General features: G+C 44.3%; 1 protein-coding gene across 1 annotated transcript; it reads right to left on the bottom strand.

Moving 5' to 3' along the window:
* Positions 1-8,202, bottom strand: LOC126636658 (serpin B6-like). Its single transcript, XM_050309078.1, is given in 9 exon segments — positions 1-409; positions 411-703; positions 1,134-1,301; positions 2,333-2,475; positions 2,691-2,808; positions 3,892-4,029; positions 5,090-5,267; positions 5,661-5,765; positions 8,091-8,202. Coding segments are annotated over 7 exon segments (1,155 nt in total). The 5' UTR covers positions 5,258-5,267; positions 5,661-5,765; positions 8,091-8,202; the 3' UTR covers positions 1-282.
* Between the last annotated feature and the right edge of the window lie 746 nt (positions 8,203-8,948).

Here is an 8,948-nt window from a genome sequence, read left to right as displayed (position 1 = left end):
TACATTCTTTCTTAAAGGACTAGAACCAGAAGACAGGTAATAAACCCAGCTGTCCTGTGGTGATGAAACTAAGGTTCTCACCCCACAAACACCCCATTAGGGCATCTGGTACAAAACCATACTTTCATTCCCATTCCTGCCTAAGTCCTTGTCCAGTTACTAGCCAAAAGCACCATCTAGTCGGGGACCTCAGCAACACCTGGAACAGGATGCAAAAGACTCCTTTCAGCTCTAGGGCAAGGCACTAAATAGATGAGACTGGAGGAAGAAAAGGGAGTGCAGCTAAAAATGTGCTCCAGCCTTCTCAGGAGAGCAAAACCTGCCACAGAACAAAATACTGGAAGATTTGTTGTGCCGGATGAAGAAGAGGAAGGGATGATCAGCAATGAAATCTGGAATGATCTTTCTACGCAATTAGTCCTACAGCTGTGGTAGCAGCTGCTTCAGTGCCCTCTTCATTGACTTCCACAAAGGACTTGTGAACCACTTCAGAGAGCACCAGCTCATTGCCAGATGAGATTCCCGAGAAGTCTGCCTTCCCCATGTCAAATGCATCAGGCATTCCCATGCTGCTCAGAATGGGTTTCAGATCATAATCTTCTTCCAGTTTAAATCTGGGTAAAGACACCCTCACCTCCGTTGAGTTCATCATTGCAGGACTGATCCAATCTACCAGCTTCTCATATGTAAGTTCTCTTTCCAGCTATAAAAAAATCCCAAATTTACATAATTAAAAGAAGAAGAGAGTCAATGTGACATGGCCAAAAGTAGTGACTACTGTCTTTGTTTACATAGTACATAACATGATTTGTTGAGGTATTTTACATTCTTACATGTAAGAAACAAAGGCACAGAAGTACTGACAAAGTCCCACTTCCTCTGTCTCAACCAATGGTTCGTCCTTGTGGTGACAGCATGATGGAAAAGTCTGCTCACAAGGCCCTTTGCAGTCAGGGTTAGAAACCTATATTGATAAACTCCTTGTCCAGAGCACAAAATAGCCCAAACTTGTATCCCATCTCCACAACAGAAGAGATCCTACCTTTTCCTGTGACCTGCAGCTCTACAGGCTGTACCAGACTTTCTTCCCTGGAAGGATACAGGCTGTCTTTGCATGCAGCTCAACAACTTACTCTTTCCAAGCCCGTGGATTCATCCTGGATTGCATCAGGGAGCAGGATGATCATGCTGAGTTCATTACCGACATAGGGCAGCTCAAGGATTTTGGTCTGCAAGTCCCTAATGTAGGTCATGTTAAATCTATCCTTCTTGAACATCATCTGCACAGGCTTGGTCTCCTTCTAAAAATTAAGAGATGTCAACAGTTAATGCTGAGCTACTGTGCTGGTCTCGAAATACAGAGCAGGCAGCCAGTTACTCAGGGTTTTGAGAATTTGACCAAAGAGAACTACTCACACACCACACAGTGCAGCCCCAGCACAGCCTTTTGGAAAGCAAGAGGTAAAAACCATCCAGATGCAGTAGCACTACACAGTATTCCATCACAAATCAAAAGGCAGATTAGTCACCAGCACTACATCCTGTTGGTGTTGCATCTGGAAACCTGGCCCTAGCTTTGAACTGGTCCAAGGAAGAGAAAACAGAATTGTGTCTCTGGATACTCTTCCAGCTTTCTTCAACACATTTCCACAGTGGGAGGCCAAGGTGCCCAAAACAAAGGCAGTCCAGCAGTCTCTCCAGAGCTGCAGTAGGCAGAACGGATGAGCAGTAACATTCCCTGTTTAAGAAGTCGTATTAACCATTTCAAACATTCTTGAACATATTTCACCACTGGGGGAGGGACACTTCCAAGTCAGTCCTGAGGGATTCTGTTTTGCATAATGTTTCTTTGCAGCAGGTGAGTTAAGGAAGGCATGTTAGCAGTTCTTGTTCATGACACTGGAGGCCAGCCCAGAGGTGGAGGGGATCCTGAGGGGCAGCCATGGCCTGCTCATGACAGTAGCCAAGCCTTCCTCACTAGCCCTGATCTGCCTCTAAAAGCAAAACACTAGAACATGGAGGTCTTCACAGCAGATTTTTTTTCCATTGATTTTGGATCAGTTCACTGGTAGAAATGCAGCAAAAAAGCATCGACTGAAGAAGACTGACATGCACAAGTTTTTGCACCTGCCTTTATGTTATATTAAAGTTCCTAGTATTTACGTGAAACCTCTCGGAAACTCAACAAAGAGAGCATCCATAGGAAAGGGAGGGGGCATAAGGAATTTCATACAGCCTACCCAATGTAACCTTACTTGAATGTTTTCTCTTCAGACTGATAAGTGTTCATTTCAGATTAACAGCCTATTGTCATCATTTCAGCACATCATACCTTGTTGATCTGAAATGGCCTTTCTGTGGTCCTTTCTTTGTTGAACTGCTTTTCCCAGTTGCCTTTGAAATAGATGGCATTCACCAACACAAGTCTGGTCAGGGAATCAAGAACCCCCTCCGCCAACAGGTTCTGAATTTTACCTTTAGGAGACAGACAAACAACATTTAATAGTTGGACACATATCTAATTATTATCGATTCTGCAATTAATACACAAGAGAGAAGAGAATTATGTAAAACAGAGCAAGAGCTCAACAGCTGGATTGTTTGAATTCACAACCTTCTATCCTGAAATACCTGTTTAACCAAGCCAAGGCTACCATGAAATACAACAGGGCACTTTGCAAAGCACTCACCTTCAGTCCTTTCCTCTACCCAGCCATTTATTTGTTTCCTGGAATCCTCCCAAGCATGCATGAAGTCAGTCGGTTCCAGTCCAGCATGGTAGGATTTCTGACTCGACTCTATAAATGACTAACAGGGACATGCACAGTAGATTTGCAGCAACAGATTTTACTCTCATTCAGACACAGATGATTCTTAAATACACCAAGAAAATCTTCCCACTTTCCTCCCCCAGCTTCATATATAACAACTAAAGTTCTGGCTGACAAGATTGTATGAGGGCATATAGCACCTAGCTGAACTAGGAATGTCCTCTGTATGGTTTTAAGTCAAACGTCTTATTTACTGTGCTACAAACCTCTATGTAGCTTCCCTGGGAAATTAAGTGGCTACGTTTTTTGTTGGTCTTTCTTCATGCTTCAGTGAGAGAACATATGATTTTGTAAGCTACTCTCTACATAAATTTAGTTGTTACACTTCCCAGACTAATGGAAAACTTTTAGTTCAGATGAGAAATCAATCTTTCATAGAGAGGATAAAGCATTCCTTCTCTCTGATTTAATATAGTTATATATTTATTACACAACTGGTAGTGTTTGAGACTACAATCCAGGTATTTTTTATCTACTGGGAAAATGAAACAATAGCACTCTTCATAAAAGAAACACTGTAAATGACACCCAGAGGAATAAAAATAGAGCCTTACATGTTCTTGCACCTAGGGAAGCATTGAAAGAAAGACGTATAATACAGTATCTATTATCATTATTTAGATCTTCTGATAAGGAAAATCTTAAAAATCATGTATTATCCTCAGAATAATATCTGGATCCCATACCTGGGAGAGAAAAACTACAAAATACTGCTCGTGATGAAGAGTAGTAACAATTTATTTTTGGTCATATTTCCACACAATAAAGGAAAAGGAAATACATCAAACATGAGTCCCACAAACAAAAGTATTAGTGGATCACAGAACCCTAGACGATGGAGAGACTGACAGATTTTACCTTTATTTTGCAACATTCAGGATATCTGAAAGGAGATTCTCCACCAAGTTCAGATACCAGGCTCTGGCATCATCTCTTGCATTGCTAGTCCTCAGCTCAGAAAATTTGGAAAGCAGAGCCCAAAGCCTGCCCTTGACCTCCAAACAAAAGAGGTAGCAAGTACATTATGCCAAGAAACGCCACACATTTAATGGGGACTTACTGAGAGAAACTCAAACGTCTTTTCCCCATAAAGCCGGTTCGCAGTTCTCAGGATGTATTTGGTGTTTGGATTGTTAATTTCAGAGAGAAGGGATTGATACCCATTGTGAGCATCCTCAGATTTGTTCAGAGAAAGCACCTGCACAAAGACAACATCCTCAACAGGGTCCGTGCCTTCTATAAACACACCTGCTTCAGCACAGTTATCTTTACTTTTAAATTACTTTTAGGTTAAACACTGTGACCTGAAGCCAAAAGGTTTTTCATCACACCTCCCATCTCCAGCTTATCATACAAGGCACAGTAGATGTGCCCAGCCAGATGTTGTAAAAGTAAGAAATTAGGGAGCACAAGACTCAGCAATATTGATGGTTCCTTCCCTCAAGTCAAGCACTGAACGATCACACGATGGCTGAGCTGGGAAGGGACCTCCAGAGATCAGGGTGCAACAACATGCCCAAGCAGGGACATCTACAGCCAGCAGCCAAGGACTGTGTCCAGATAGACTCTGAATAACTCCAATATGGCAAAAATATGATTTTTGAGAAAATTTAATAGAGTTAAATAGTAAAAATATAGGAGTTTACACTCCTCTTCCACTTTGCAAAAGAGGCAAACATCATTACATGAATGATTGATTGTTCATTTCATACTGCCAATTCATACGTAAAACATATGCCAAGGAGTATTTGCCACCTGAGCAAGTTTAAAAAGAAAAAGTAAACCAAGGTGCAGCTACCACTCTGACATGTAGACAGCATGTGGAATTTTTTTTTTTGTAGGTGCCTGACTACATTTTGAAAACATATATCATCTGATAGTCAATAGCAAACAAGAAAGCAGAAGGTAATATTACACATAGCTAGAGATTCATCAAATCAACAACAACAAAAAAGGGAGGTACTTTTTAATTATGTATGGAAAAATCTGTCTCAAAAACAAAATGAAAAAAAACCCCACACAACAAAACCCTGAAACCCAACAGAACCCTCTTAATTTCATACTGAACAAAGCTTCCTCTATAAAAACAATGAATACAGGTTGTCCTTACACACACACACACACTCTCCCAGCAAAGGAAGAGTTCAGACCAGAGTTACAACCCTAGTTTAGCAGAAGTGCACATCACAGACTGTAAGACACATCTGTTGCTCATATGCTCCCATCACATTCAATCCACTAAGTTTATTTTCCCCTACCTTGGTTATTTGGGCTTCAGTGTTACCTTTTGAACCCAGCAAAACCATAGACAAAGCAGAAGAAATACTAAAAGGGGAAAAGAACAGATTCTGCCCACTTTTCTTCTCACACAGCTTTCTTAAGAGGTCCAGGGCAAAAGTGGTATTTGCTGCACAGAGGCTTTCCATGGTTCTGAGCCTGGGAGATAAAACACAGAACAAGAAGGCATCAAATTTATTTGAACACAAAAATGCTATTTCTCTCTTTTACATTTCCCAGCATAAGCCAGCCAGCAAATATCATCATTAGGCTGGAAAATTATCACCTCACCACAGTATTGATTTGGCGGCACAAGCACCTTAAACCCCATACAACTCACTTGAGTTATTTTAGGGATCTACTGTCTGATTTTGTACTTCCATCCCATACCTACATAATATTACATCTTTTGAGATCATCAGGCACAACAGGATTTCATTCAGAACTGACCAAAAGAAAGCTCTCCTCACTTCACAAAGAAAATAATTTGCTTTTCTACAAAAACCAGACCAAAAAGTTAGACATGAGAAGGGCTGAATTACAAACTCTTACCTTCTCTAAGTCTATAGCTCTTCAGCAGTACCTTCAGCTCACTCTTACGTGTGCACGCTGTGTTTTAAACAGCTGGGCTGGGAGAAGTCACCAGAATGAGTTGTCCTACAAGATAAAAAAGGAAAGAAAAAAAATTAATTTAGTCAGCATGACAGATTACTGCAATTTCCTACTGTTGTACAAAGAAAAAATCAAAGTCCATTTCAGTTCCATTTTATTGCCTGCAACACGGAAACGCACACAATAAAAAACTTGGTGCCTGTCATCCTCATCGTCTATGTAGGTAGTTAACCTGAGATTAAACACACACCTATAAAAAGAGCAATAAATACTAGAACGATGAGTTTACCACAGATGAGTATAAGGAATCGTAAGATAGCGGCTGGTAGTAAATGTCTCCATGTTTTGTTCTTCCCTTAAGGCAGGGCCTACTGTTGATACGTTGCCACAAAATACAAACCCAACCCCTTATTCAAAGTACTGATTCATTATCTCAGATAACGAGGTGAAAAGTGCAAGTTTCTGCATGCATGATTTTCCACCCAAGAAAATTCCTCGCTAGGAGCTTCACTATAAACAGTAAATAATGCTCTCCTCTTTCTCTTCTCCCATAACTGAAAAAAACCCAACCAAACAAAAAAATCAAGCAAGCTTAGATGAAAAGAATCCTCCAATTGTGTCTGAAACTTGTAATTTACGTACTTTACAGCATAAATAGGAGACATATACTGTTCATGTTAGTTACAATGAAAACCAGAATTTTTCTAATATCCCAATACCTGCAGATTGCTAGCAATAAGGTTTTTTGACCTCCAGGTCAAAGCACCCAGGAATAGTGACAGCAGCAAGCAGTTATTGCCTAGAAAGTTTCTGCAGGGCTTCCATGACAGGCAAGAATTTACAGACAAAAGGATGCAACTCACGCTTTTTGCATGCCTGAAAACCAGCACATTTAACCAAATTGTAAGTAATATTGCAACAGCTGGGACACACGGCTGGGAGTTATATCTGCACAGTTAACTTTGCTTTCTCTGCAGCTCAGGAATACCAATGTAACTACTGACATCCTTCCCATTAGAGCAGTTTTGGAGACAACACACAATGACTGCACTAAGTACATATTTCTCAATCAACTGTAAACTGTTTGCAGCAAAACCCTTGGTGATCAAAAGCTTTGCCAACAGCAATTCATTCCTCACTGTGGTCTCCCTGTGGTCTTTGCAGGTCAGCAGTAAGACACTCGTGCTTGATGCTCATTTCTGCATGCCTGGACCCTGTGTGTTGCTACCAGTACGAATTTGAAGCATAGTATCTCAGCAATCAACACCTACGCTTTAGGACAGTCTTTATGGACCAAAAGGCTGCATCTAGATTAGATAGCACACACTGCAATGTGAGGCCATGGGGGAACCCAGCCAGCGCAGGGTACAGCTCCTCTCCAGCCTGCAGCCTTCAAGAGACATTTCCCACGAACACTATGACATGGATGACTGTCCAGCGTACAAGGACCCTTCCCCACCTTCTGTCAGCTGCCTCAGAGGAGCCACAAGCCGAGTGTTTCAAACACAGAATGGTTCCTAAGGGGAAAACTCGGGGCGATAGCCACCACGCTGTGTCCATCTCCACAGAGAAAACTGCGTCCGCGGTACGGACGCCCCTTTTCCCACCCTCTGAACCAAAGCAAGCTTCCTCGAGGAACAGGGCTTCATTTTAGGATTTGGAGAGCTGGGAGCGATGTTAAACGACCTGCAGTGTAAGACCGCTGACAGTTCCTGGTAATGGCTCCTCCCCACACACCTGTCCAGGGGCAGGCGGTGGGATGCGTGGGATGACACAGCCCATCCCCGCCAGCTCTCGGCCCCTGCGCCATCAGCGGGAGTGGAGAGGGGCAGGGAGGAGCCTGACACTGTCCCAGCAAGCTGAGGCACAAGAAGCCTAGGGTTTGGCACTCCCCGGGGCGAAGAGTCCCTCCTCCGCCCCCGCACCGGGCTGGGCACCGCAGGGGAGGCGTTTCAGCTCGGCATGGCCGCGGTGCCCCCGGCGCTCCCACACCCGAGAAGCGCTCCCCGGCGCTCCCACCGAAGCGCCCCGGCGCTCCACACCGAGCGCCCCGGCGCTCCCACGAAGCGCCCCGGCGCTCCACCGAAGCGCCCCGGCGCTCCACACCGAAGCGCCCCGGCGCTCCCACCGAAGCGCTCCCGGCGCTGCGCCGCGGCTCCAGCTGGCAAGAAGCAGCGGTGCGTAGGGAACGTCCCGAAAAAGAAAAAAAAAAAAAAGATAACCACAAGGAAAGCAACGCCATGCAGCTCTTTTTTTTTTTTTTTTTTAAGAGGGGAAAAAAAGGGGGGAGAAAGGGAAAATAAAAAGGAAAGTAAAAACCCTAAAGCTTCACGCAGAAAACCTTCGGGACAACGGAGCCGCCGCACTCACCCAGCCAGCCTCCGCGCTCCCTTTTCCCGGAAGCACCGCCGAGGCCGAGGGAGCGGAGCCCGGCCCCTCCCGGGATGCAGCCGGCGGCTGCCACACTCCGCCCTCGGCCGGCGCCAACAGGGAGGGGCCGCAGCCCCGCCCGGCAAAATGGCGGCCGCGCCCCGCCTCGGTGTGCAGTGGTGGCCGCCCCGCTCTGTGCCTTTGCAGCCGGTGATTTCCCATCTCTGCCTCCCTCTCGTGGCAGAGCGTACAGAAAACACGCCCAGTCCATGAGCGGTTAATTATTATTATTATTGTTGTTACTTATTTGTGAAGCAGGGCTTGTTCTGAGCAAAAGTCAGCTGTTGCTGTAGTCGGAGACCGTACAGGCTTAACCCTTCCTAGCATTTCTGAGGTCTGAGTGAGGCAAATAGCCCTTATAGAGGTGTGGGTATTTTATTTATTTTTTTATTTTATTTTTTTTATTTTATGAAAAGGAGTCTGTGGAGTCACAGTAGGCTAATTGGGAGCTGATGAAGACTTAGAGCTGGGATGTGGTAGGAAAGCAAGGATGAGGGTTGGCAGGATTTACCTCAAGCTGTAACACAAGAACCTAAAGCTCTAGAAGGATTAAGGTTTAAAAAAATGAGCTGGGTCTAATTGCTGCAGGCTGGGAGTAAGTACTAGGACCAGGGATCAGGGGCCCTCATCATGAGGCTGAGGAGAGGGACTTTACTAAAATGTAAGCCACTTTGTACATGCAGCTGTGAGGAGGAGGGATAGAAATGCCATACCTAAGAGTGATGAGGACAGAAGCTACCCGTGATGGCCTGATCTAAATGACAGTCAGGATTGCTCCGTGGATGCAAAGCATCTGCG

The sequence above is a fragment of the Myiozetetes cayanensis genome, unplaced genomic scaffold (assembly GCF_022539395.1).
Source record: "Myiozetetes cayanensis isolate MyiCay16 unplaced genomic scaffold, myiCay2020 scf1, whole genome shotgun sequence".
Taxonomy (NCBI): Eukaryota; Metazoa; Chordata; class Aves; order Passeriformes; family Tyrannidae; genus Myiozetetes; species Myiozetetes cayanensis.
Note: the sequence above shows the minus strand (reverse complement) of the source record. Positions and strands in the feature narration are given on the sequence as shown.